Source organism: Furipterus horrens, unplaced genomic scaffold (assembly GCF_987537825.1).
Source record: "Furipterus horrens unplaced genomic scaffold, mFurHor1.1.pri manual_scaffold_11, whole genome shotgun sequence".
Taxonomy (NCBI): domain Eukaryota; kingdom Metazoa; phylum Chordata; class Mammalia; order Chiroptera; family Furipteridae; genus Furipterus; species Furipterus horrens.
Genome location: NW_028327181.1, coordinates 77099176 through 77127162, shown reverse-complemented (window position 1 = coordinate 77127162; position 27987 = coordinate 77099176). Strand labels below are relative to the sequence as shown.

The 27987-nt window shown below is 39.6% G+C and overlaps 1 protein-coding gene and 1 pseudogene across 1 annotated transcript; one reads left to right on the top strand and one right to left on the bottom strand.

The window, feature by feature from the left end:
• KPNB1 (karyopherin subunit beta 1) lies at nucleotides 1-27987 on the top strand. The gene is made up of 23 exons (XM_090257799.1): nucleotides 1-97; nucleotides 304-410; nucleotides 513-571; nucleotides 2549-2731; nucleotides 6125-6325; nucleotides 7441-7593; nucleotides 9100-9159; nucleotides 9686-9775; nucleotides 10325-10435; nucleotides 11115-11216; nucleotides 13319-13543; nucleotides 14376-14567; nucleotides 15312-15442; nucleotides 16268-16415; nucleotides 17170-17241; nucleotides 18516-18660; nucleotides 19804-19886; nucleotides 20916-21023; nucleotides 21440-21583; nucleotides 21697-21802; nucleotides 22437-22551; nucleotides 24028-24189; nucleotides 24989-27987. Coding segments are annotated over exons 2-23 (2631 nt in total). The 5' UTR covers nucleotides 1-97; nucleotides 304-370; the 3' UTR covers nucleotides 24990-27987.
• On the bottom strand, nucleotides 22945-23106 carry LOC149998335 (small nuclear ribonucleoprotein G pseudogene; annotated as a pseudogene).

The following is a 27987-nucleotide window of genomic DNA, read 5'->3' as shown; positions in this document are numbered from 1 at the left end:
TCCTCCCTCCCTCCCTCTCTCTCTGCCTGCGAGCCGTCGTTCACTTACAGCCTTCCTTCCTTCTTTCTCCCTCCGCCACCCGAGCACCAGCCGCGCTGTGAGCTGCCCCCGGGGTCCCTTCCTCGCCGCCAAAGGAGCAGCTGCCGCTACCGCCAGCAGCATTTGGGAGGGAGGGAGGAAGGAAAGGAGGAAGGAAGGGAAACCAGAGCGACTAACAAGAGGGAGCCGGTGAATGGGCTGGTGGTGACCCCCGCCCCCCACCCCACCCTCCCTTCCCACCCGACCCCCAACCCCCATCCCCAGTTAGAGCCGCCGCCCCTGAGGCCGGACCATCGTCTTAGGAGGAGTCGCCGCCGCCGCCACCTCCGCCATGGAGCTGATTACCATCCTCGAGAAGACCGTGTCTCCGGGTAGGACGCGGGGGCCGGGGGTCGGGCTGAGGTGATTGGGAGGGGTAAGGGAAACCCTGGTCCCTCTGACCCTGTCCCCTTTCCCACTTTCCTTCCTCCCAGATCGGCTGGAACTGGAAGCGGCGCAGAAGTTCCTGGAGCGTGCGGCCGTGGAAAACCTGGTGCGTGCCATCCCGCCGGCCCCCATCCCTCAGTCTCCCCATCCTCTGCGTGCGGGCCTTCCCGCCCTCCTGGAGGCCCAGGCCTCGGGAACCCACCCCGCCCCATCCCGTCCCCCTCCCCCCAACCCAGTCCAACCTAACCCCGCCATCGGGAAGCCGGTGGGTGTGTCCCGCCCCGGGCCCCGGCTGCTGGCCAATGGCGCGGCGCGCCGGGGTGACTGCTGTCCAATCGGCTCGCGGCCTGAGGGCGGCGGTGCAGCGGGAGGGAGAAAGAGGGAGGGAAGGGAAGTTAGGTTGCGCTGCGCTGCGTGTTCAGCAAGGGTGGGGGTGGGGGAGCCGGGCCTAAGGGCCATGTGGAAGCTCTGGGCCCGGCTGCCCGCCCAATTCTGACCGGGGCCGGCTTCTCTTTGCTGTCCCGTGGCCCCTGTGGTTCTCTTCACCTACTTCCCAGAGCACTACCCTTTTCTGTCCCCCTTGGTTTGTGCTTATAGACGGGCCTGGCACTCGAGTGCTGCTTGACCCATTCTGAGCAGTAGTCTCCCTTTCCTGGCTGATTATTCTTCTCCCGGGTTTTCTTAACTCACTGAGGAGACAGTCTGTACCCAGACAACAGACTTAGGCCTGTTTCCAGAGGAAAGTTACTCGTTTATCGTAATTTCAAATTTAAGGGGTACAGGAAAAATGAAGATAAGTCCACTGGAGTCTGGACTTACGCGTAAAAATGTGGGATGGATTGGTTGAAACAGCCTGTGCCAGCAGTGTTTCTCTTTGGTGTCCCTCTCCTGTTGGGGGAATGGGGAGCAAAGGAAAAGGAGGATCATACTTGACATCTTTTAAAGGTACTAGGTAATAAGTCTAAATAACATGAACCACATGTGTTCCTTTGAGTTATTTAGGCACATAATGTAAGCAAAAAATTGTGACAATGCCTGTTTTAGACAAACTGCCTTTGAGTGATTTCCTCTTTTTTATTTTGCCCTTAAATCGGCTAGGTTTTACTACTTTTTATCCTTACCTTTCTGTAGAAAAAAATTTTTCCCTACTGGTATAGACTGGTATTTCCATTTGGAGTATATTCCTGTTATTTGCAAGAAGGCTTTTATGTTATTCCTAATGTTATTTAGTAGTGCATAATTAATAAAACTTAAGAGTTATCTTCTACTGTGATTGCAGAACTTCTTAGTGGTAAGAAACTATCTGCTGTTGGTTTTTCCTGTTAGGAAAATAAGAGGTTATGGACAGAGCTTTTTGCAAGGTTCAAGAATAGTTTTGGGGTTCTGCATTACAAAAGACTGAGTGTGTGCTTTTCTGGAATCCACTGTTTAGTGGACAACCCAGGTCCAGAATGTATAGGAGCTTTTAGCATGTTAACTGTTGGCTGTTAAATATAAAATAATTTGCCTTGACATTTTTATCTTTTCAATTTTCCCCTATTTCTAAATGATTATCATTTGTTGTCCTATAACTGCTTCTTTGTTCCTCACTTGCTGAACACTCCAGCCGAAGTAGAGAGGACCAACTTCCTAAATCTGTGTTTTAGATTTATAACTATTTCTCTCTCATACAAGATTACCTGCTTCCATGAGATCAAAAGCCACCCTGAATATCATTCCTTTTGGACCAAGGTTTTTTTAATTTAGAAAAATTTTTTACTTTCCACTCTGTCATAACATATTTATTCATTAAAAATTCTCTGACTGAGATTTTCAAACTTGCTTTAAATCTGGGGGTCTAATGTGGAGATTTGGGCACTAACTTCTTGTTAAGTGCTTAGGCTGCATGAGTTGATGGATGACTTCTTTAATGTACTAACATTTTTAAACAGGAGTCTCACAGTAGATATTTTGGAGTTTTCTGAGATGTGTAAGTCCTAAAAAATTTGGTTTTCTCCATTGTTTCTGGTGCAACATAAGCCATCCTCAACTGATGAAATTCCCAAAAGATCATTTCATTCACCAATGCATCTTCTTTTAACAGCCCACTTTCCTTGTGGAACTGTCCAGAGTGCTAGCAAACCCAGGAAACAGTCAGGTTGCCAGAGTTGCAGCAGGTCTACAAATCAAGAACTCTTTGACATCTAAAGATCCAGATATCAAGGCACAGTATCAGCAGAGGTGGCTTGCTATTGATGCTAATGCTCGACGGGAAGTCAAAAATTATGTAAGTAATTTTTGTCTCTTTGGTCATATATCCTAGGGAATAAGAAAAACCTGTCAGTTCTTTCATCATTTGCATGGCTAGAGCTAATGGTATAATAGGTTTCTGGTACCTATATTTCACTTGAAGATAAAAAGTTGTATTTAGTTTAAGTTTCAGTTCAGTTTATCCCATCCCATTAATGGATTAGAATTTTTTTCATATAACTGAAGTAGACTTCAGCAGTTTGAGAAAATTTAATTAGATGCCAGAATTTGTAGAATCTCTGAAGAATTGGAGTAGTATATAAATTGATAGTTTCCAAACTTAGGTTTTCAGAATTACTTAAGGAATTTTTTAATAATGTTTTCAAGCTCCCTCCAGAAATTTTGATTTGCAGTGTGAGACGTGGGGATATTTTTTAAACTGTATTCCCAAATGATCTTTCCAGTCAGCCAGGACCCAACTCTTGTTGAAATTCTGCTGTAAATAATTCTCATTGTTTCGTGGTTTAGGCATGCTACTATGTGGAGTTAGAAGGGGGATTAAATCATCTCTTGAGCCTTTCAAACCCAAAGAATTTGTGACGATTGACATTAATGGTGTTTTTATCAAGTACTTAACAAATTATGAAAAACTTCAGATACATCTGGCTTTTAATCAAGGCATGTAGAAGTGCGTTGATGAATTTTACAGAAAGTTGAATGTACTTTGTTGCCTCATGGAGTTATTGTGACTTTTTTGTTCAGTCAGTAATTCGTATTTCTAGATGCAGCAAAAGATTCAAAATATATAGACAGATGTGCTTTGCTCTTCTTTTTTTGTTTTGTTTTTGTTTTTGTTTGTTTTTTTAATGATGCTCTTTAACTGCCTGTCCTACATATTTAAGGCACAGAGAGCAAGTAAGTCAGGCATCATTGGTCCTTGGTATTTGAGGTGAAATCAGTGGATAATTCTTGTGTGTACTTGTATGGTAATGCACATCATATTTGCTTTATCCTGGTTCTAATTTTCAGCATTAGGTAAATTAGTGCCCCTTTAGGCAATATAGTCTCTTTCTAGTTACATATCTCTTTTTGACAGGAAACTAGGTTATGAAAGGCAGCTTATTTTGAGTCTTCTTTGAAATACATAGAGCTATTTCTGTCCACATTGGGTCTGCTTATATAGTAACATTTTAATCCTCCCTTCAGCAATTTGATATAAATAAAGTTTATTTCATCACTGCAGATCTTGATGTCTATACTGTAGTGCCCAAAATGAGATAAGACACAATTGGGACTATAAGTGACTTCTTATTTTTTTGGCACATTCCTCTTAGACAACAAAATTTTTCTAAAATTCAAATAAGAATTTATTGAGCCCTTGTGAATGAAGAAAATATAGCAATTATCATGTCCTTTTTTCCATTTCATAGTACATCTGATAATATTTTCTCAGTACTGGTAGTTACTTTTTTGAAATCTGGGTCTTGGGCATAATTGAGGGTTAGTTTCTTATTTTTCTTATTTCAGATCATTGTGTATTATTAGGGTCACCCCTAGTTTTTGTGTGTATATGTGTGTGTGTTTTAAGATTTTATTCATTTTTAGAGAGAGGGAGAGAAACATCATTGTGCAAGAGAGAAATATAGATCGGTTGCCTCTCATATGCCCCCGACTGGAGACCTGGCTCCAACCCAGGCATGTGCCCTGACTGGGAATCCAACTGGTGACCTTCCAGTTTGCAGGCCGGTGCTCAATCCATTGAGCCACATCAGCCAGAGCACCCCTAGCTTAAAAAAACAAAACAACTTTCACTCCTCCAGAGTTGGACATTTGTAGTCTCTAAATCCCCTCAAGTAATAGCAATTATAGAAGCAGTTTCAGAAGAGCAAAGGTAAAGGTAGATTGGATGCAGTACTCTCTACGTATATATGTTCTGGGAGATGGTACAGTGTAGTATATGTAAAGGCACCCAAGACTGGAACTCTTTAGTCAGACTTAGGTTAATGCATGCTCAGCCTCTGCCATTTTAGACAAATCGTCTTGACCCCTCCTCCTCCCTTAGGCTTTTGACATACAGTTTTGTTAAAGTCCATTGTAGCTTTGGTAGCCCTAGAAAGCATAAACTTCATTTAGACTTAGTCAGAACTGTTAACGTTATTGAGTAGAGCTGTTGGGAGTGAGGGTGGGCAGGGATGGTGATACACTATATAAGGGGGAAAGATGGGGAGTTCATTATTATTAGCTACAAAGCAGGATACTGAGTGACCTGACCCAGTCAGCAGAGTTGGCCTGAATATTTGGCAGCTCTTCCTTGTCCTGTGTTCATGCCAGGAACAGTTAACTGTTTGCCTTTTTGAGTGGACTGGTGATTCTTAGTGAGTTCATTGACTGAATTAGCTGATCATGGTAATGATTAACCTTGGGTCCTTTGTGACTTCATCCTTTATCTATTTGTGCCTTTACATAAATGCTTGTATGATTGTCATTTCAGACAAGACATGTTTAGTGATAAGCGGATCTCATTTTAATCGGCATATCTGACTAGTACTTGGTATCTGTTGATGGTGGAAAAAAACAGGTCTTGATTTGAGGGGAAACAACAAATCCTTTCAGATTGGAAGTTAAATAGTAAATTTGTATCTGCATCTAGTGATGTTACCTGACCAAGGTCTTTCTATGAAAGTTACCCAGGCTGCTAAAATTGCCAATGACCAGAAGGCAGAAGGTGTGTTCCACATTTCATGAGTGGAAAGCTCTCTTTCTTGATCCAGATTGGATTGTGATCTATTGTGAATCAGACCCCAAGAGTTCATTAGTGTCATCCTAAAATCCCACACTTTTTTGTTTGGCTGTGGCATCCTTCCATTATGTCACCAAAGAACCTAGAAGATTAATTTTATCATCTCCTTTGCCTTTTTTAAAAAGATTTTATTTATTTTTAGAGAGAGGAAAGGAGGGAAAGAGGGAGAGAAACATCAGTGTGCAGAAGATAACATTGATTGGTTGCCTCTCGCACACCCCCAGCTGGGGACCTGGCCCATAACCCAGGCATCTTCCCTGACAGGGAATTGAACTGAACCGGCAACCTTTCGGCTGGCACTCAGTCCACTGACCTGCACCAGCCAGGGCTCCTGCGTCTTTTAGTGTTCTCTCCCAACTGCTACTTTTCTGCCTTGTGTTGAACATTGAAGTGAGGTGTCTGGCTTTGGAGAATTTCATTTGGAAGTAGGGGATGGTTGGGGTTTGTTTGTTTTTTTCCCCCGGGGTCTAGGGTAGTGTTGATTGTGCTGGCGTGGGTACTGAGACTGGCTTTTTTTTTTATTCCTGACAATTGATGTATGCTGTATATGCGTTTTTCTACTTTTCTGTTACAGAAAACTCAGGCAAATATGAGGTGTTCAAATATTTGTGTGTGTGTGTGTGCATGCAGGTTTTGCAGACTTTGGGCACAGAAACATACCGGCCTAGCTCTGCCTCACAGTGTGTGGCTGGTATTGCTTGTGCAGAGATCCCAGTGAACCAGTGGCCAGAACTCATCCCTCAGTTGGTGGCCAATGTCACAAACCCCAACAGCACAGAGCACATGAAAGAGTCAACATTGGAAGCTATTGGTTACATTTGCCAAGATATAGTAAGTGCTGCCTCATGTTATCTGACATATATAACTATGATTTCATCCAGTTGTGATGTGCGTGGTATTTGAATTATCTTTATCATATCATAAAAAAAACAAGATATAGCACAGTTTTTGAAGGTAGAACTGCTTTATTTGTTAGACTTCTAAATTGACTTATTCTCACATTGTTAATCATGTCCTAAAATTAAGAGACCTGGGGGTCAAAAACTCAAAATGGAAATCCATATGTTTGGAGAAGCATAGATTCTAGACTTACAAGGGTATTCTGTATCTTGGGAATCCCGATCTGATTCCTTGTTCAAGATCATCTGTGTACCATGGATGCTGTGTTATATTTTCATTGACTATTTTACAGAAACAGTGTCCCAGCTCTTGCTGTAATTGGTTTAGCCACTGGAACCACAGCACAGTATATTACAGTATTCCCTCACTTATCGCGGATATTACGTTCCAGATTCCCCTGTGAAGTAGGAATCTTAACATTTATTCTACACTCTTAAACCTACGTAACTTTAACAACATACATATACAGTACCAGAAAATCCACGATAGATAAATAAATATTTTTAAAAATCCTGCGATACAGTGATGCCACGATAAGTGAACCGCAATAGAGCTGAGGGACTACGGTATATGCAGCCTTCCTAGGACTATTGTTGCTGCTGAAGTTACCAGTTTTGGTGTCTGTTTTGATACACAGACTTGAAGCAAAGAAGGCCATAGTACTTGACATAGACTTCGACGTCTTGGTTGTGTGCCCAGGTGTTAATCTTTGACCCCCCCCCACATGTTCTGAAGCTATACTTCAGTTGGTACAGGTGGCCTGGAAAATAAAGCACTCTGCTATTTTCATTTGCACAGAAGGGGGGAAGATGGTATCAACCTCATATCCAGAATCATGCTAAGAAGTCAGAGATGAAGTTGATGAGTTTAACTTGTTTAGTTCAATTTTGGACTACCAGACCCTGGGATATTTTGTTTCTAAGTGGAAATGTGTGGAGAAAGATCAGAAAAAGTCATGATCCTCGCTCAAGTGGATTTTACACTTTAAAGGACTGCTGATTAGTCATGAGTTCATTATTATATTCACTGCACCTCTGCTCATTCAGGACCCAGAGCAGCTCCAAGATAAATCCAATGAGATTCTGACTGCCATAATCCAGGGGATGAGGAAAGAAGAGCCTAGTAATAATGTGAAGCTAGCGGCTACTAATGCACTCCTGAACTCATTGGAGTTCACCAAAGCAAACTTTGACAAAGAGGTAAGTGCCCTTTGACCAAAAATGTGTAGGTTCAGGGGGTGAGAAGTGAAAGTTAAATGAAAGTTGTCTTTCTTTTTTTTCTAAGTTTATGATTTAGAAAGGACTTCTTAGAAGCATTTATTTAAGATTTATGTGAGATGTGGCCATGGCATAGATGTTTGCCATTTTTCATCAGGCTTTTGGGAATAATGTGATCTAAAAAGTTTCTAAGCTTGGGATTAAAAAAAATTATAGAGATTGGGCTGTTCCATAGCTCCTGAGGAAAGTGCTTTTTAAAGTTAACAACATATAAACAAAGTTTATTTTGCCTACAAGTATTCCCTCATTATTTATTTTTAATTGTGCTAAAATAGTAACATAACATTTACTGTCTTTTTAAGTGTACAGTTTGGTAGTGTTCAATCTCCAGAAATTTCTCATTTTGCAAAATTGAAACTATGTCCATTAAACAATTCCTCACTTTCCCTGTCTCCATTCCTGGCAACAGCTCTTGTACTTTCTGTTTCTACAATTACCTGACTTTCTGTTTCTAATTACTGTAGATAACTTATTTAAGTGGATTATACAGTGTTTGATTTGTCCTTTTGTGATTGGCTTATTTTACTTAGCATAATATCTTGGGTCCATGCATGTTGTAGCATGTGTCAGTTTCCTTTTTAAGGCTGATTAATAATATCCCATTGTTTTTATATACCACATTTTGTTTATCCATGTATCTGTCAATAGACATTTGGGTTGCTTTCTTCCACCTTCTGTCTATGGAAATAATGCTGCTGTGAACATGGGTGTATATATCGTTGAGACACCGCTTTCAGTTCTTTTGGATATATACCCAGAAGTGAAATTCTGGATCATATGATCTGGAAGTATTTTGTATATATGTTGACACTTTAGCTAGGCTTTTTGCCATATCTTGTCCTTATAGTGGACAAAATGGGAGGTCTAAAGAAGGCCAAGGCAAACTGAAATCCTAATTGCTTAGAAAATAGGGGTTTTCCTTTTAGATTTCAGAAGACTTGGGATGGTAGCAAATAAAGTTCATTATTCTGTTCTCTCATATCTTGCCTCGTTTGATGTGGATTTGCCACCTCCCAGGAAACCAGTTTTGTCTCTGAAATAAAGCAGGCGTTTGTAATTCTCTTAATTTTTACGAAAAAGGAACATTTTCCTAATGTAGGTGGGGTTTTTTGTTTTGTTGTTTTGTTTTAATCATATTTATTTAAAATCTGTGACTTACACTTTCCTATCTATTTTCTTCCGTCTTGTTAGTGAAGGTCATTTTGGGTGATTAAAATATTAGAGACCCCCTTTGAGAACAGGTCATATAGTAGACACGGGGAAACTCCTTATAGCCTTCATAGTGCCATTACTGTGTCAAGGTAAAGCTGCTTGATTGGTCCAGGATTGTGTGGGTCCCTGAGGGAGTAAACTTTTTTTTTGAAGGGATAGTCTAGCAGTCTTCATATATGTGGTTTACACTCTTCTAATTCTCTTTTATTTCTGTAGTCCGAAAGGCACTTTATTATGCAGGTGGTCTGTGAAGCCACACAGTGTCCAGATACGAGGGTAAGTATCATGAGGTCATTGAAAAATCTGTCACCATCTTTCCTAGGAAATACCAACACTAGCATAGTAGTTTAAGATTTTGGGAATCAGGTGATTTCAGAAATAAGGTTTGACCAATAATAATTTTTTTACAACAGATTGAAGAGGGAAGTACAGAACTTAGAAAGTTAACATAATAGAAGTTGATATCTTAGAAAGTGCTTAAGGGAGAAATGGGTTTTGGTTTGCCTTGCTCCTTAATTGCCATAGTTTATTCAAGTGATTGTTTTCCAGTATAGCCATTGAAGTAACTTTGCTATTGCTGTAACCTAAACCTTGACCCTTGAAGCAGGTGGGAGTAACATGTAGTTAGCGTGGCATTAGTGAGTTGTCCCGTTGTGGCTTCCATGGGGGAATGAATAATAACCCAAATGTACTGTGTTTGACCCTTTAGGTTATTGACCCATCTGAGTAAAGTAGTTAATTCTGTCAGGTGGCTTCATTATTAAACTGAATGGTAAAACATTTTATCTGTTCTTTGTGAAAGGTACGAGTGGCTGCCTTACAGAATCTGGTGAAAATAATGTCCTTGTATTATCAGTACATGGAGACATATATGGGCCCTGCTCTTTTTGCAGTAAGTATTTCTAGTTTATGTATTTGAGCGTGTAGCTAATTGCAAAGCCCGTCATCCTTAGTTGCTTTTTATCAACTCCGTAATTTTTTACTTAATATTATGAAATCAGGGAAATGTTTAAGTTCTTCGGTAGTGTGCCAAGAAAACTTGTGCTATCTCTGTGCTGGTAAGAGTATATTTTAAAATTTGTTCTCTGTCATGGCCAGTAGCTCAGTTGGTTAGAGCATCGTCCGATATGACAAAGTTGTGGGTTTGATCCCTGGTCAGGGCACATACAAGAGTCAACCAATGGATGCATAAACAAGTAGAACAACAAGTTAATGTTTTTCTCTCTCTTCCCCCTTTCCTCTCTCTCTAAAATCAATAAGTAAAATTTTTTAAAAATCCATTGTTTTAAAAATAAAAATTTTCCTCTTTCTAGCTTTCATTTCAGACCTAGCTTTTATAAGTTTATGTTTTTGAAGCTTTTGAACATCTGTGGTTATAGGAAGGGTCTAACTTGAACCAGCACTTACTTGGGCCTGGGGTGTCATGTTTTTTTCTCTTAAGATTACAATCGAAGCAATGAAAAGTGATATTGATGAAGTGGCCCTACAAGGGATAGAATTCTGGTCCAATGTCTGCGATGAGGAGATGGATTTGGCCATTGAGGCTTCAGAGGTGAGCCTGGGAGAGAGTTGGTTTGAGGGGGTTCTGTTACTCTGACTGGGCTTTGGGACATACCTCCTTTGTGGATATGGGAAAGATTTATTCTGATGGGATTTAGAGGGTATCTCCATTTGTAGTTTTTATTTTTCTGCTAGCCAGAGCCCCTCATGAGGGAGATCGAATAATAATGTGGCATCTCATGTTTTTTCTAGTCAGGTATGATTTATTGTAAATATTCATGTTAGTACTATGAACACAAGGGGGCAGCAGGCAGTCACAGTTCAGTGAAGTGACATCTGGCGCTGAATGTCTTTTTGGAAGTCCTGATGCAAGTATGGCATGTATAATTGATAGTTTACTAACTTTGGTGAAGGAATTAGATGTAGAAAAAGGGGTTAGTCTTGCGCTTTCAGTCTTTGAATTACAGTCTTTTTGTCAGTTCTTAAGGTCTCACGGATGATAGCTTGTTAATGTGAATTGAACCTATAAAAAAAAACCCTAATTCTTAAGGTTGAAGGTCTAAACGAATCTCATTGAAATAGACCAAAAAATAAATGCCTTCAAAGATCACAGCAAATGTTATCATATGCTCCATGTATTTCTCTACAGACCCCTGGGCAGCTCTCATTGTATGCCTTAGTATCATAGTTTACGTGCTGTCGTCCAGAATTTGCTTTATCTTTGTCCTCAGGCAGCAGAACAAGGACGGCCCCCTGAGCACACCAGCAAGTTTTATGCCAAGGGAGCACTTCAGTACCTGGTTCCAATCCTCACACAGACACTAACTAAACAGGTGAGTTATCTTTCATATCTAGCCAAGGAGGCTATGAAAATTTGTGAGGGGTTGGTTTGCTGTGAAACAGTTTCCATGAAGGAACTCAGCAACTCTTCAACTAATTGATGCTCTGTTATTGATGACTCAGGAACAGCTAAGCTGGATCTCTAGGATCCTCTAGGCTCTTGAGTTGTTAAGGAGAACTTTTCAGTCTTGATTGGGAATGAGCCACATACTGTTCTGATTTCCCGAATGCTACATTGTTCAAACTAGTAGGAGAGACTTGAGCTATAAAAGTTGCAGTGAAAGTTGTAGTAAAGCTCTGGCTGATGTGGCTCAGTTGGCTGGAGTGTTATCCCATCCACCCAGGAGTCACTGGTTTGATACCCAGTCAGGGCACATACCTGGGTTGCAGGTTCGATCCTGAGTCAAGGCGCGTACAAGAGGTGACCAGTGTTTCTCTCCCTTCTCTAAAAATTAATGAATGTGTCTAAGAAAAATTTTTTTTAAGTTGCAGTAAAGAAAGGTTGGAGAAAGGTGCAAGTTTTAAGCCACTCAAATACTTGCTAAATACCTGGGATATTTTCATGCGTTCAAGATAGATATACTTTCATAATATTTAGGAGGTTGGATAAGAGTTATTCTTTTTTTATTTTTCCCCAGGACTATATTTTGGTAGTGTAAAAGGAAGCTGATTCATGTAAATAGTATGGCATTTATTAATATTTTGTGATTTTAATTTGTCGTCTTGTAGACTGAATAATGGGCCTCAAAGATATCTGGGTCCAAATTCCTGGGACCTGTGATATCTTTTTTTTTTTTTAATTATTTTATTCTATTAAAGTTATCCCAATTTTCCCCCCATTACTCTCTACCTCCCCATCCCCCCACTCCCACAGTCAGTTCCCACCCTGTTGTCTTTGTCCATGGGTCATTTGTACTAGTTCCTGATAAGAGTTACTCTTAATGAAGATCCTAATGAATTCACCCCATGGAAGAAACATCTTATCCTTCATGAAGACTATGTACATTAAGATAAAGGGCAAATTAAAAGTAATAAGACTTCATGAAAATGTGGGTATAATGAGTAAATACAGAAATTCTTTTCTGTGAAATGTATCTTGGTTATAGTTGTTCCCTTTTGACTCGATGTGTTGTAGTTTTCCTTCGTGAGGTGTTTGGAAAGGAAATACTCTTTCTGTAACCTCTTTTCTGGTGCATGTGAAATGTCACTAAAGAATGGGCAGGGCTCTGGGGCAGCAGTGCTATAACTTGGAGCACTGCATAATGTCTTTGCATACAAGAATGTAATTTGTTTTTAGTAAAGTACATGACTTTCAATCTCAGAAGATAAAGTATAGATATATTTGGTTTAAAATGGACTGGGTGTTCCCTTAAAATTTTATCTCATCTTTCAGTTTTACAGTTGCTATTTTTTATCTTTTGACCTTAGTATCTTTGCTTTTGTTTAATTTTGGTTGTGCCTTTCTGGTTTGGGAACAAACCATCCTTCAGGTATATAATTATCTGAAACTGCATAGGCATCCTGCCTTAAACTTATGTGTGTGAATGGCCATAATAAGAAAGATGAAACTTGAATTGTAATTTCATGGTTGCTGTGAATGGAATCTTTTGTTGTTTAACTTTTATTGAACTACAACAATTACTAACATACCAGAAGCCCTCTTCATATCTCTTCCTAGTCAGTAGATCCATGGATTAATTTTGATTGATTTTTTAATGTACGTAACTAAAATCATAAGCATATAGATTAATTAACTTTGATTGGTTTTTTAACTTCTACAAGTAGAATCATACAGCATATACAATTTTGTTCTGCCTTTTACTCTGTAAGTACAAGATCATCCTTTTTGTTCATGCAGTTGAAGTTTTTTCATCTCATTGTGTAGTACTGAGTGGGCTCTTCCCTCCATCTGGATATTACTTAACAAAGTCTGCTGTGATGAACCTTAGTGGAAGAAAATAAAATATAAAGGTTTTGTGTTTTATTTATGTCCCCAAAGCTTAAGTTCTAATTATATTTAGGAATAATCAAAGAGTACCTTGTGATTTAAAGTGATTTAAAAAACAACAACTTAGTGTTACATTTTTTTCTCTAGGATGAAAATGATGATGATGATGACTGGAACCCCTGCAAAGCAGCTGGGGTGTGCCTTATGCTTCTGGCCACCTGCTGTGAAGATGACATTGTCCCACATGTCCTTCCCTTCATTAAAGAACACATCAAGAACCCTGATTGGCGGTACCGGGATGCAGCAGTGATGGCTTTCGGCTGTATCTTGGAAGGACCAGAGCCCAACCAACTCAAACCACTAGTTATACAGGTGAAGATGAGGGAGTTTTGGGGTGGAAAATGAGATCGTTATTGTTTGTTTAAAGTTTTTGCTTGAAAGTATGCCTTTATTTTGTTTTTTGAAAAGTAGTCATCCACAAATATTATTTCTAGATAGCTATTTGCTGTCATTGAAGTGTAAAACATTTATTTATTCTTTTACAAAATACATGACTCTTTAAAAATGCAGAGAAATCCAGAAAGAAAGTCACTTATTATCCATTGCCCAGGGACAGCATCCTAACTTTTTGGTATTTATCCTTGGAGCTTTTTTCTGTGTACATATATGCAACTGGCAGATAGTCTTATTACTTGTATTTTCTCTTAATGTTGTATCATTAACATTTCTTTATAATTTTTAATGATGTGATTGATTCTTCTGTCCCTAGGACAAAATGATATTTATGTAATGAAACCTCTTATAGAAATATTGTACTTTACTATCAAAGATGACAGGAGAGCGTTATAATTGAATTTAATACATGTAGAACTCAGCCTTTCAGAATATAGCCAAATGCCATCACATCTGCATCCTAGGATCTCTACCTAAGTAATTTAGTAAGGACTGCTTGCTAAAAATTCATACCAAACCCTTAAATAAAACTATACTTGAATTTGGTGGATAGAAGGACTTCTTCACTCTTCACTTTATTTCTTTTTATTATATTGTTGAGTATTTGACAAGCATGCCTTTTAAAATTACAAAACCATTTTGATGCTTTGAGGTAAAACCTAACCATCAGAATTTCCTCTTCTGAGGTATTAGTCAACATGAGTTTTAGTCCTTGTTTTACCTTGCTAATTAAAAACTGTTGTATTTTTAGGCTATGCCCACCCTAATAGAATTAATGAAAGACCCCAGTGTAGTTGTTCGAGATACAACTGCGTGGACTGTGGGCAGAATTTGTGAACTGCTTCCTGAAGCTGCCATCAATGATGTCTACTTGACTCCTCTCCTGCAGTGTCTGATCGAGGGCCTCAGTGCTGAACCCAGAGTGGCTTCCAATGTGTGCTGGGTAAGGGGTTTTCTTCCTGATGAGTAAAGGGTCTTGGCTGAACCACTGGCAAGGAAGTGTGAGGTGTGGGGTAGAAATGGGTCTGCCTCACTGGAAGGCTTTTTCTGAATAGCATCTCCTTTCTAATTTCTTCAATTAAAATGTGGGGGCAGTATCAGCTATATAAGCCAGTAGGAGCTGTTGACTCATGGTAATTGGTTCCTGAACCATTTAGAACAGTCATGCTAACCCAGAGGGAAAACTGTCTGGACTCCATTTTCTTTCTTCAGTTGTTTGGGGACAAGAAATTTTGATTAAAGTAGGAAGTTTCTGGCTACAAAAAAAGTACAATTGCTGAGAAGGGGCAAGAGGAAAGGAAGGTAGGCGGTATAAGTGCTGAGTCAGTACAAGCTCAGTGTGGTTCATCAGGGACATTTGGGGATGGGGGAGGAAGTTCAAATAAGGAAAGAGATGGGGCTAAAAGCCTTTCTGTGATTAGAAATGGCAGGCATTGGTGGTAGGTGAAGATACTCGGCTGCTTAAGAGAGTTTTGGGCAGGATAAACAAAACACAAAATAAATATTTAAGGATACCTATAAAACGTTTTGAGATGACCTTGACAGAAAAAATTGAGAGTTCACTAGCAGTGATTTATTCTTAGATCAATTGGAGAGGAACATTGTCCAAGGTATCTTAAGGGAAAATGAGGCAATCCTAGGATGGGGTTCTTGTTAGGACTAGTATTAACTCTTCCCTGGTCTTAAGGCTTTCTCCAGTCTGGCTGAAGCTGCCTATGAAGCCGCAGACGTAGCTGACGATCAGGAAGAACCAGCTACCTATTGCTTGTCGACTTCTTTTGAACTCATAGTTCAGAAGCTCCTGGAAACCACAGACAGGTAACTTCATACCAGGTGTCTTTGCATTCAGCTCCTGCCTTCTGGTCATAGAAACATTGCAATAGTAGATTATTTGTTTAAATACATGAGAGAGAAGAAATACAGACCAGAATTGTTCAGCTTACAGTTAAACTCAGAAAACTGTCTCATTTCTGTACTTAGAGAGTAATAATTTATCTAGAGAGAGTCCCTTTGTTCTGCAGTGCCTAGAGTTAACAGGGGTGTTTGGTTATGGGATAAGAGAAATAGCTCTTATTATGAATTTGGTTGTCATTTATGATATTGGATGAAGAAATTGGCACTAAATGCAGTTGTTTTCTAACTGAGCTTTGAAATGTAGTTTTATGGGCTTATAAGTTGGGGACAGCCTTGAATTATTTTGGTTTTGTGTGCTATATTTAACTAAAGCCATACTCAAAAGAAACCATAAAGGAAGAGGGCTGTGTGTAAATTCTTCCAGGCTTACTTAGTTTGTTTCTACTTCTCTGTTCAAGATAAAGACATCTCTCACAGATGAATGGAGAGAATTTTGATGCCTTAACTATGCAGAAAACCTCTTCAGTTCTCTACATAGGTTCTTCATCGTTTAAATCTAATCTTTCCTTATAATTTTAGCTCATTTCCAATTCCAAAAGTGTCATTCTAAAGTTTAACCAGGTCTGGAGACCATAATGAACATAGTCAGTGACTCAAAGGTTGAAAACTTAGTTCATGGTTGTATCATGTTGCCAAAATTCTTATTTTTCATCTAGATGGTGTCTACATTATAATAACTTCTCTATTCTTTCTCAGTTGGGATAAAATTTTTACTGTATTTCCTTACAGACCTGATGGACACCAGAACAACCTGAGGAGTTCTGCATATGAATCTCTGATGGAAATTGTGAAAAACAGTGCCAAGGATTGTTACCCTGCAGTTCAGAAAACTACTCTAGTCATCATGGAGCGACTTCAGCAAGTGCTTCAGATGGAGGTGAGAGTTAGGATATTCCTGATTATTGGTAGGACGGGCACACGCAGCACTTCTAACACATACCTTTATTTTCAAGGCTGTTCTCTCTTTTTGGTGTTTCAGTGTGTGTGTGTGTATATATATATATATATATACACACACACACACATATATATACATTTTTTTGGTAAATTATTTATTTGTTTATTTTATTTTTAGAGAGAGGGGAAAGGAGAAATCACTGTGGTTGCCTCTCACTTGCGCCCCCAACTGGGGACCTGATGTGCAACCTAGTAATGTGTCCTGACTGGGAATCGAACCAGCAACACTCGACTCGCAGGCCGACGCTCAGCATATATTTTTTCAGAAAGATAATAAGGTTTATGCAAAAAAAAAAAAAAAAAAAGCTATAACAGTATACTCATGCATGTGTTACATTTTACTTACTTTCCTAAATTGACATCAGTAAAGTTATTTAATGGTCCTGGTAAACCCAGCAAAAATGGAAACATTGAGGGAGTTTAGAGCCCGCCCCCCCCCCCTTTTTTTTTTTACAAGCTTACTTTATTTTATCTGTTTTTAGAGAGAGGGGAAAGGAGAAAGAGGGAGAGAAACATCAATGTGCGGTTGCCTCTCATGCGCCCCCAACTGGGGACCTGATGTGCAACCTTGTCATATGCCCTGACTGGGAATCGAACCGACACTTGATAGACAGCAGGTAGAGCCCTTTTCAAAGGTATTTATTCAGAATTTAATGATCTTTTTTTCCTTGTAGTCACATATCCAGAGCACATCGGATAGGATCCAGTTCAATGACCTTCAGTCTTTACTGTGCGCAACTCTTCAGGTATGGTGGTGCCGTATCACTTAATAGCTCCAGGAAAGAGAATCATATCCCAGGATGACAAGTTTATTTACACACAGAGATCTGAAATGGTGCTGATCAGAAGCTCTGATCAAAAGGCCTGTGATTGACTGGGAGAATAATTTTTTCATTTTTCTTCGTCCATAAAGATGAAATTTGTCTTTTCATAGTATAGGGAAGGAAACTACTCTCTTTGTGATGGTCCTCACTTCTGTACATGTGGTTGTTTGAATTTTTATGTTTATTTGAGTCAAACAGGGTGCACCTGGAAGCAAGATCTCAGCAGACTGATAACTGCTTCTTAACAGTTTTATGTTGGAGCAACTTTCAGTCTGGGTTTTCATTGGGCTGTGCAGGTGTAGCCCAGTTAGGTTTGGTTTCTAGCTGTAGTTCACCCAGCTAAAAATAAAGCCTTGAGTTCCTGCCATCATCTTTTGAACCAGCAGTTGTTAGGAGCTCGATTATCATTTGCATCATGTATAGTTCCTGGTGTTCACAGTAGACTTCTTCTGAGAGACTGGAATAATTAAATTATATCTCACTCCTCAATCGTAACTGGAGTTATGCAGTGGCTTGGGGAGGGTTGGTTGGTTGGTTGGTTGGTTGGTTTCTGCCAAAGAACTGAAAAACCCTGGAACTTGACTGATTCTTAAATAGTGATGGTTACTAGGTAATCTTACCTGTGAACCTCCCTCTTTTTCTTACTTCAAACTTAATTTTTTAAAGTATGGCTGTTAAGAGGTGTTCATCATACAAATACAGTAACATTAGTTGAAACAAATTAAAGGGTAAAGAGGGAAGTTTGAGGAATATTAAATTAGGAAAAGTCAGGTTGACTTCATTTTATCAAGACTTTCTTGACCATCATCTGTAAATAAGTTAGTATACAGCAAAGGTTGTTTTGTTCGTTTGTTCATGAGCGAGAATTCAAGTATGAAGTGTCCTTTAAAGCTGAAATAATATGACTGGAATATGGAGGTTGCTGACAGGGGTTTTTGTCAGACAAATGAAACAGAAGAGATGATTTTATGCACTATTGGAAAATCGTCTCATGTTCTAAATTGAGAAATAGGGATATTAGAATTAGAATGTATGTTGCGAATGATTTGCACTGTCAAAACGTTTGCACATAAGTTACATTTGGCCTTTTCAACAGAAGAAAAAATTTCAGGGGACTTAATTGATTTTAAAAAGATAGAGTGTTTTGATTGTAGGGTTTGGCATCAACAGATCCTGAACACGTGTTCATTTCACAGAATGTCCTGCGGAAAGTGCAACATCAAGATGCTTTGCAGATCTCTGATGTCGTCATGGCCTCCCTGTTGAGGATGTTCCAAAGCACAGCTGGGTCTGGGGGAGTTCAAGAGGATGCCCTAATGGCAGTTAGCACACTGGTGGAAGGTAAGTGAGCTGAAGTCAGGCAGGGAATATCTTTCAAAAGCGAAAGTTACAAGGCCATGAAGAATTTGCAGTTGTGGCGTGCATAGTTCTCTTTTCTCATTTTATAGGGTATGAGTTGGTTCAAAGTTGAATTGACTGTAATTTGTTCATGACTCTCTTGCCATTCACTCTCCTTGAAGTAAATGGGGACCCAGTTTGCAAATCAGATTGGCATTCTTGCCGGGCAGAGGGCGCTATTATCATCTACCTCATTAAATCCTCATGTTTATTAGGTTTGTTTTTTTTCAAGGATGGAGGAAGCAAAGGTTTCTATTTTTCCTGGCACTTGGTATTTCCTAGTTTGAGTTGTAATGCTTTTGGACTTTGGTTGACACATCATAGTGCCTGGTATGGAAGGGAATGAAATATTGAGCGAGTTCCAGGAATTTCTGGTTGTTAAATGTCTGACTATGCAAAATTGCTTTGGGGAAGCCTTGTGTGACTTAAGAGCACCTGGGGAGGGGGAGGAGCACTTTAGAAACCTGGAATGCTTCTTCAGGAGTGGCCTGTGAGGTGTACTACTAAGGCCATTACTTGAGAACCACTTCCTTGCAGACCAGAACTATTTCTAGCTTAAAGAGCATGTGTCTAACTGGTCTGACATCATGTGACCACCCTGACAGAGCACAGCAGTTCACTTTGGCTCCTGGAATGGCTGATTTGGATATGAAGCCCAGTCTGCTCTTCCTTGCTCGCTTAAGTTAAAGTCCTTTGATGGACTTGCCTAGGGGCCCAGTTTTAAGCTGACTTCTAAAGAGAACATGTTATAGTCAAATGAAGAGGTAGATAAGCATGTTGCTAGTTGAGCCAATTCAAATTAACCTTGACATACTTTGAAGGCCATACCACTTGGTGTGTGAGCCAGAGTGAAATCCTACTCTGTGGAGATGTGGCATTATTTCCAGGGCCTAATAGTTTGGCCCTTCCAGGAGTTATGAATTTGGCTCATCTCAGACAACTTTAATGTCTTCATGATAGAATCCATAATTAACTCACATTCCACCAAACTATTGAGTGATGGGATCATATTTTGAGAGAGCTAGGATGGTTATTTTTGCTCACTTTTGTGATGTCCTGTGGTGGTAATAGTTTGTTTCCTTACAGTATTGGGTGGTGAATTCCTAAAGTACATGGAGGCCTTTAAACCTTTCCTGGGCATTGGATTGAAAAATTATGCTGAGTACCAGGTAGGCTATGCATTTAAAAATATAGTTGACCTTTGAACTGTGTGGGTCCACTTATGTGAATTTTTCCAATAAATACATTGGAAAAACTTTTGGAGAATTGCTACAGTTTGAAAAAACTCGCAGATGTGGACCTTAATAGCCTAGAATTATTGAAAAATTAAGAAAAAATTAGATATGTCATGAATGCATATACTGTATGTAGATATTATTTTTTACTGTTCTAAAGTTACACAAATTATTATAAAAGTAAGATTTATCAAAACTTACGTACACAAACAGATCATACATGGCTCCATTCAGTCCAGAGAAATGTAAACAAATGTAAAGGTGCAGTAGTAAATCATAACTATGAAATTAACTGAAGCACACACTGTATTACTGTAATAATTTTATAGCCACCTGTTGCTGTTGTGATATGCTCCAGTGTTGCGAAAATGTTACATGGATTTTCAGCTGTGCAGGTGTTGGCACCCTAACCCCCACGTTGCTCAAGGATCAATTATAATACCTTTATATTCTCATTTATACTTGATGGTCATTGTGGTACAAACTCAGTTTCCTGTAGTGCAGGTAGTTCTTGCCTGTGTATTGACCCAAGTGTTGAGCTATTTTATTTGTTGCTCTGAGTGTCTAAACTAAAAGTAGTCAGTGACAAACAGGATATTAAATGCATCAAAACAGAGCAGCACCCTAATAGGGTGCCTTTAAAAAAATTTATTTTTTAACCTATTGTATTTTTTACCATTACCATTTAGTCCCCTTATACTCTCCCATCCCCCCTTCTTTTTTAAACCACATGCCTCAGCCATCCCTGGTGAATACTGTCTTTTCTTAATGATGTCACTGATAGTCTTTAGTTCTCTTCCTGCTGTATTGTTTGTTAAAATAAACAAATCTTAGGACGGATGTTTTTTCTTGTACTTTAGGTTCAGGTGAAAAAGGATCAGCAGCTAGGTAAAAATAACGCCTTACCCCTTTCTGCAGGAAGCCTTTTCTCTTTGATAGGTCATTTCCTTGCTGCTTTTGCAGGTTTGTTTGGCAGCTGTGGGCTTAGTGGGAGACTTATGTCGCGCCCTGCAATCCAACATCTTACCTTTCTGTGATGAGGTGATGCAGCTCCTACTGGAGAACTTGGGGGTGAGTGTCTGCACACACAAATCTCATTTACCAGTATTTGAAGAACTCATCAGTTAAAAACATGATTAATATCAAGATCTGTGACTGGGAGCTTTTAATTTCCCATGTTGGCTGTGGGCTTATGAAGAAGGGAATCATTCATTTTCACAAGACTATTCTAAAGTAAGATTGTAAAGTTAAAGGAATGCATGCTCGGTGCATGGCACTTAGAAAAGGAAACCAGTAAAATGCCAAGGAAAATAAATATGTAATCCTTCTAACCAGACGTAACACTTAATTAATTGGTATGCATGTCCTTAAGGTCTATACCCAGCATATTACTGGTTGTTTATTATTTTAAAAGAAAGAAAGTAAATTTTGAGTCTGGACAGAACAAATTGTGACTAATTTGCTTTTCCTGTTTTTATCCTTGTCAGAATGAGAATGTCCACAGGTCTGTGAAGCCACAGATTCTGTCAGTTTTTGGTGACATTGCCCTTGCTATTGGTGGAGAGTTTAAAAAATACCTAGAGGTTGTATTGAATACTCTTCAGCAGGCTTCCCAAGCCCAGGTGGACAAGGTAAGCTTAAAGCTATCTTTTAGTCCAGCCCTGATTGGAGGAGTGGGACTCTGATAAACATACAATAAAAGCCATCAGTATGATGGAGATTGTTTTTTCTTTGTCTCTTACAGTCAGACTATGACATGGTGGATTATCTGAATGAGCTAAGGGAAGGCTGCTTGGAAGCCTACACCGGAATTGTCCAGGGATTAAAGGGAGACCAGGAGAACGTACACCGTTGAGTATACAACCAAATTTAACTTATTCAGTGTGCACTTGGCCAAATGCGCTGTGTCTTTCATTTTGTACCTTACCTGTAAACTAGTACCTATTGCTTAAAGGAAAGGGAGAAAGGAACAGTGCCCTAATGAAGGAGAGTAACTTTGGGGTTCTGCTCCCTGCTTCCTTTGCTACTTTGTCTCACATTTCTTGAGCATTGCAAAGATGGGGTGCAGCAAGGCTGCTGGTGCTGGCTGCACTGCACCAGCGGTGCGTGGCAGTTGTTGGTCCACATGCACCCCCTTCTGTGAGCTGAATTGGGGCGATCAGATTTCCTCTTACCACCTGATACTTTTGTTATTGATTGGTGATACATTTGTCCTTTACCCCTTTGATACCATGGGCTTAGAGGAATGGTTCTGTTTGTTCCTTCTGTATTATATCATCTTAAAAGAAGAGGAATATCTGCCTCTTCTGTTGACTTGAGGGATGGCATCTTAATCTGAGAAAGAATAAGTTGGTGTAATTACATGTAACTCTTTCTCCAGCCTGACACCTGCCTGATAGGGCTAGTGTATTTGGAAATTTTGAAATGGTGTGTAGTCCTGCCAGATGCGGGACAAGTTCATCAGACTTTCTCTTTCTTTTATAGCGGATGTGATGCTCGTACAACCCAGAGTAGAATTTATTCTGTCTTTCATTGACCACATTGCTGGAGATGAGGATCATACAGATGGAGTAGTAGCTTGTGCTGCTGGACTGATAGGGTAGGTTACATCTGAGTAGAACTTCTGGTGCAAAGTGAGGGGATGTATAAAAAAAACATTTCAGAGTAGACTGGATAATAATTATCTGTTTCTCTGGTACAAAGGAGGTTTCTTTACTAGAACCCATGGTGTCCTGTTTTGAGTTTTCACAAATGATAATTCATTGAAGATGTTAGCTCTAGTCTCATTCTAGACCCTCTAAATTTCTAATTTCTCCCCGCTAAGCTTTTTTTGTTTTTATTTTATTTTATTTATTTACTTTAATAGAAAAGTTCAATGTGAATATTATAGTAAAACAGATGCTGTGGAGAGGGGGCATATAGAAGCATTTGATTCCTCTAGTGAACACAGCGATTATTTATACATGTTCCAAGGTTTTTTAACATGATGATACTATTTCTTTGTATCAACTGCTATTCCAGTATTGTTCTGTTGCCCACTGGTTGCCATCTCCACACATTTATCTATCACAACATTCACAAAGGGGTCAAATCCCTGCAATATTCCTTAGACATGTCTGCCATCATTTAATTTCAACAATAACTTCTTTTCCATAAATTTTTAAGTTGGAAAGGTGAGCTTTGCTCATGGTATCTACTCAGTGAGCTCAAAGATAGCTCCAAATGGAATTAGTGGCCTCTCTTAACACTCCCGTGGTAGGCCTGGCGTTTTGCTCCCACTAAACTCTTTATGAAGTGAATTCTTGGGTATAGAAGCAGCATCAGATCTGTGTCTATCCCATATTCTGATGTTGATCAACAAATTGAGGGTGTCTGAGGCACCATATGAAAGAACATTGGCCATGAGGAGCTCAAAAGTCCTGGGTTTCAGTTCTGATTTTATCATGAAATAGCTGTTGAATGACTTAGGAACGTGATTCTGCCTCCTTAGGCCTCGTTTTTTTTCATCTGTTGAGGGCAGGTGTTACATTAATATTTATAAGATTTCTTTCACTACCCAGTGCAACATTTTTAAAACATATCATTAATGTGTAATACCCAACCCTAATCTACCGGAAGGGATGCTCTACCAAATTGAGTGAATAAACCAAGAAAGCTCTCCAGGTATCAGCATCCAATAGGAGAGAGATCACAAGGTGCCAGCTGTGCAGCAGACAGGGCAGGCAGAGGCCCAGGAAGAGACTCCTTCAAGGGGGTACAACGGAAAGGATTTGTGATGAGTTTTAGTGCACTAAGTTTTACACAACTGACGGGAGGGCAGAGGTTGAATTACTGAGTGGTACAAAGAAACTTAAGTGCGAGCATGTGCACACACACTTTATATATAGACCAGCAATTTTTAGCTTCAGGCAAGATAAGTCTTAGAAAAAGAGAAGTTGAAGTTTTTCTCTCAGTTTTAAAAAACAGATGATTGAAGAATAAACCCATAGCTAGTTTAGCACTGGTCTGGGAGGCTCAATACATAATATTGGTATCAGGCCAGGAGCTCATTTTCAGGGGTGTTTATTTTGCACAGGGACTTATGTACAGCATTTGGAAAGGATGTACTGAAATTAGTAGAAGCTAGGCCAATGATCCATGAACTGTTAACTGAAGGACGGAGATCGAAGACTAACAAAGCAAAAACCCTTGCTACGTGGGCAACAAAAGAACTGAGGAAACTAAAGAACCAAGCTTGGTAAGAGCTTGTCTTTACTGTCTCCTCCTGCTTTTCTTGGGGAGGAGGAGCATTTTATTTAGATGGTTCTAACAAGACTGTCTTTCATTTGGTATTTTGTTTTGTACTCTTGCCCATTTAAGTACTTCTGAGCCAGGCTTTTGTTCCTAAGTCTTATTAGTGGGAACTAAAGTCCCCTCATCTTTCTGGGCCCTAACGAAATTGATAATGGCATTTTCCCATCATTCTCTTTTCTACTCTATTCCCTTTTCCATGCCCTTTTCTTTGTTTCTTTTTTAAGATTTTATTTATTCTTAGAGAGAGGGGAAGGGACAGAGAAAGAGAGAGAAACATCAATTGGTTGCCTCTCACATGCACCCTGACTGGGCCAGCCCACAACCTAGGCATGTGCCCTGACCTGGAATCAAACTGGTGGTAATGCTCAACCAACTTCTCTTTCTTGGCTGCAGTGCTTTTAGACATTGCTGAGCACTACAGAAGATAGCCAAAGTCAGAGTTGTCTAGCCCCACTTGGCAATATAGTTTTAATTTATTTTCCTCTCAGATATTCAGTTATCTTATTTCATAGATCTCAGTAAAAATGTCTATTCTGAGTTTTAGCTTTACTTTCCCTCCCACCTTCTGATGTAGGTGCTAATGAGAACAGGTAGAAGGCACATAGAAAGAGAAGAAAAATACTCCTTAAAAAGTTGAAAAATTCCATTCATGCTGAGTACTTAATTGTAGGAATCAGAGAGGTGTTTGGCTCTACTAGGTGTATGTGATCTCAAAGATTGACCTTTTTTCCATCTGTTTTTAGATCTGTTACCATTGGGATGATAACCTGAGACACCCCCACTGGAAATCTCCAATCTTTTGAAAAACCCGGAAGTGAGGAGTGTGCACGGATGCTGAATGTTTGGGAATGAGAGGATGAGTGAGTGAGGCTTGAAAACACACCACATTGAAAATCCTGCAACAGCAGCAGCCGCAGCCGCAGCCGCCAACAGCAATGCTGTTAGTGAGCTAAGTAAGCACTGACTTCGTAGAAAACCGTAACGTCGGCCATCTTGGAAGAGAGAGAAAAATGATGAATTTACTTACTTAAAAGAAAGGAAGTTATCTCTTCCCAGCAGAGGCTAGAACCAGCTTTTCTGTCTTTTGGCCAGTGTTGAGTGGAATGACTAGTTTGGGAGAGGAGGAGGGACTAGGTTCAGCTGTGGTGCTTTGTTGTAAAAGGCAGCTTGGCCTTTGCTACTGATAAGAAAGATGGAGCCTGGGTCTTGAGCCCACCTTTGGTGTACCTTGCCACACGGTACTGTATATGTGCCGGGTAAAAGGAGGGTGAGGGATTCTTTACAGTCTGAGAATGAGTGTGTGTGAGTGAGGCGGTATCCACATTCTCAACTTCAAGTCATTGCAGTTTCTTTTTCCCAGAAAAAAAGGGGTTAGACATTGCATTTCATAAAACTAACCGAAGTTCTGTCTACTGATGCAGCACAAGAGATGTTTAAAAAAAAAAAAAAAGGGAAAGACGCTCTTTAGGGGTTTTTTTGCTTGTTTGTTTTTTTAATTATCTTCTAGGGAAAACACTGACGAATGTTCAGAGCTCCCATCCTGACCTTTTCATCAAGGCGCCTTTCCTAATAATATGGTTCAACTGTGAATGTAGAATTGGGGGTGGGGTGGGGGGAGAAAAAGAAAACCCTGGAGTTAGAGGATATAGAAAAAATAAAAATACAATTGTTACAAATAAAGAATGCAGACTTCAAAAACAAAAGAAAGCCACAACCCAAACAAACCAAAATTTTAAATGCCCAGATTGGCAGCACAAAAGAAAAGTTCTCTTCTGACATGTATCAAGGCAGTCTGAACGCCCCCAGAAAATTGTGCCAAAGAGTTTAGAAAACAAATATACAATAAAGTAAACACACATACAGCAAACTTCAGGTAACTATTTTGGATTGCAAACAAGGATAAATTTAATGTTCAAACAATCTGATAAAATAACCATTTGGAAACTGCTTGGCCTTCTGTTCTCTTATTTGATTGACTGCAATGCGGTATTGGTCTCTTGCTGCACTTCAACTAACCAACAAAAACAATATATATATAGACTAGAACTCGTGATGAAAGTGGCACTTGAAAAAGGTTATATTTTTCCACTGAAGTTGAAGATTAATAAAATGGTGTCAAACATTCCCCTGGTCACACGCTTTAATATTTTTTTAAAAGTGTGATGTTCTGTGATAACCATAAATCAGACTTAACTATTTTCCCTTTTACACGGGGAACAGGGCACCCTGAATTTGGGTTTTAGAATCTTTCAGCAATAAGGGATGTTGGTGAGCTTTGATCCTCTTGGTTTTGCAGTTACTAGGAGTTTTTTCTGGCATTTTGAATATGCTGCTTTCAAAAACACCACGGAAGATTTTTTAAATGCTTCCTAGTATTTGGAGGATTGAAAAACAAGACCTTAAATTCCCACTTTCATTTTCATTCTAGCAAAAAAACATGGGCTTACATATTTTCTCTGCCATTTTTTCCTCCCTATCCAAGCCTTGCATTCATAAGTGGGTTTGGCTCTGTTGCCCATCCATATGGCAGCATCTCTAATAGCTCTTGTACAGGGTATCAGATATTGTGCCTTTTGGTGCCAGGTTCAAAGTCAAGTGCCGATCTATGAACCAGTGTACAAAAAAAAAAAAAAAAAAAAAAATCCAGGTGTTTGAAGAAAAGGCGCTCTGTTGTGAATAGAGTGCACCAGCTCTTAAGGCCTACTAAGAAGAGACCTGGCCCTCTAATGCCTTTTTTAAATTTTAGTTCCTTGAGGGAAAGGATGATGATACACTAACCATTCCTGATAGATAGGGTTTGGTCAGGGCTTAGGGATGGGGCAGGAATATTGGGGAGAAAAAAAAAAATCATTCCTCAGTGCTACCCATTTGTCCTGTGTGGGCTGCTTAGCTAGACAGCAGGAGAATAAAGTACACCAAGAACCATAGTGAAAACAAAACCTTCCGTGTGCTTTGTCATGTTTTGTTCCAGGGAAGCAGTTGACAAGTGCTGTTATTAATGCTTCCTCCCAGATCCATTTCAGTGATGGAGAGGAGGAAAATGGGCTGGTTGGATTGTGGTCTTGGTGCCTTGCAGTTATGCATTTAATCTTTGGTAGTTACCTTTGGCTAGTGGGTTTTCCATAGTCTGGGTATTTATTCTTAATCAATTGTACCACCTAAGGCAACTGGATGCAAAATGCATTCTGTCCATTCTGTCTGGGCCTTCCCCACTCTAGTCTAGTCTTGGCACATTCCTTCAAGAATGTAGTTACCGTCTGCTTGGGAAGATGTCAATGCAAACATGAAGAAAAGGGGCATCAGACTAGGCTTTGGTTTGCCACAAATGGCAGCTGCCTATATCAATTACATTTATTAATTTTGCTTTTTATTCAAGTTCCCCTCAGCTCCCCTCTTGAAATGTTGGCTGTCAAAAGGCAACTGTAATATTGCCTTAGGGACTTGAGAAAGGAAGGGGAATTGCTCAGTGTAGTGTTTTCACTTTCAAAACCAAGTAATCTAGTCACTCATTTAAGAAGTGTGTTAGTCTGACTTTAAGAGAAATCCAAACTCCATCCGCTTTTGATAGCATCTTGGTTTTCGAAACAACTTCAATCTGTAATTGGCATTTAGAATGCCCTTGGCATGCCAGTTTGTGATGGCATTAAAGACCTGTTAAAACACTTGAGCCCAACTTTATTAACCAAAACTGATACCACCACCTTTATCTTCTAAATAAAGTCCGCTTTATTTTTATTTTGAA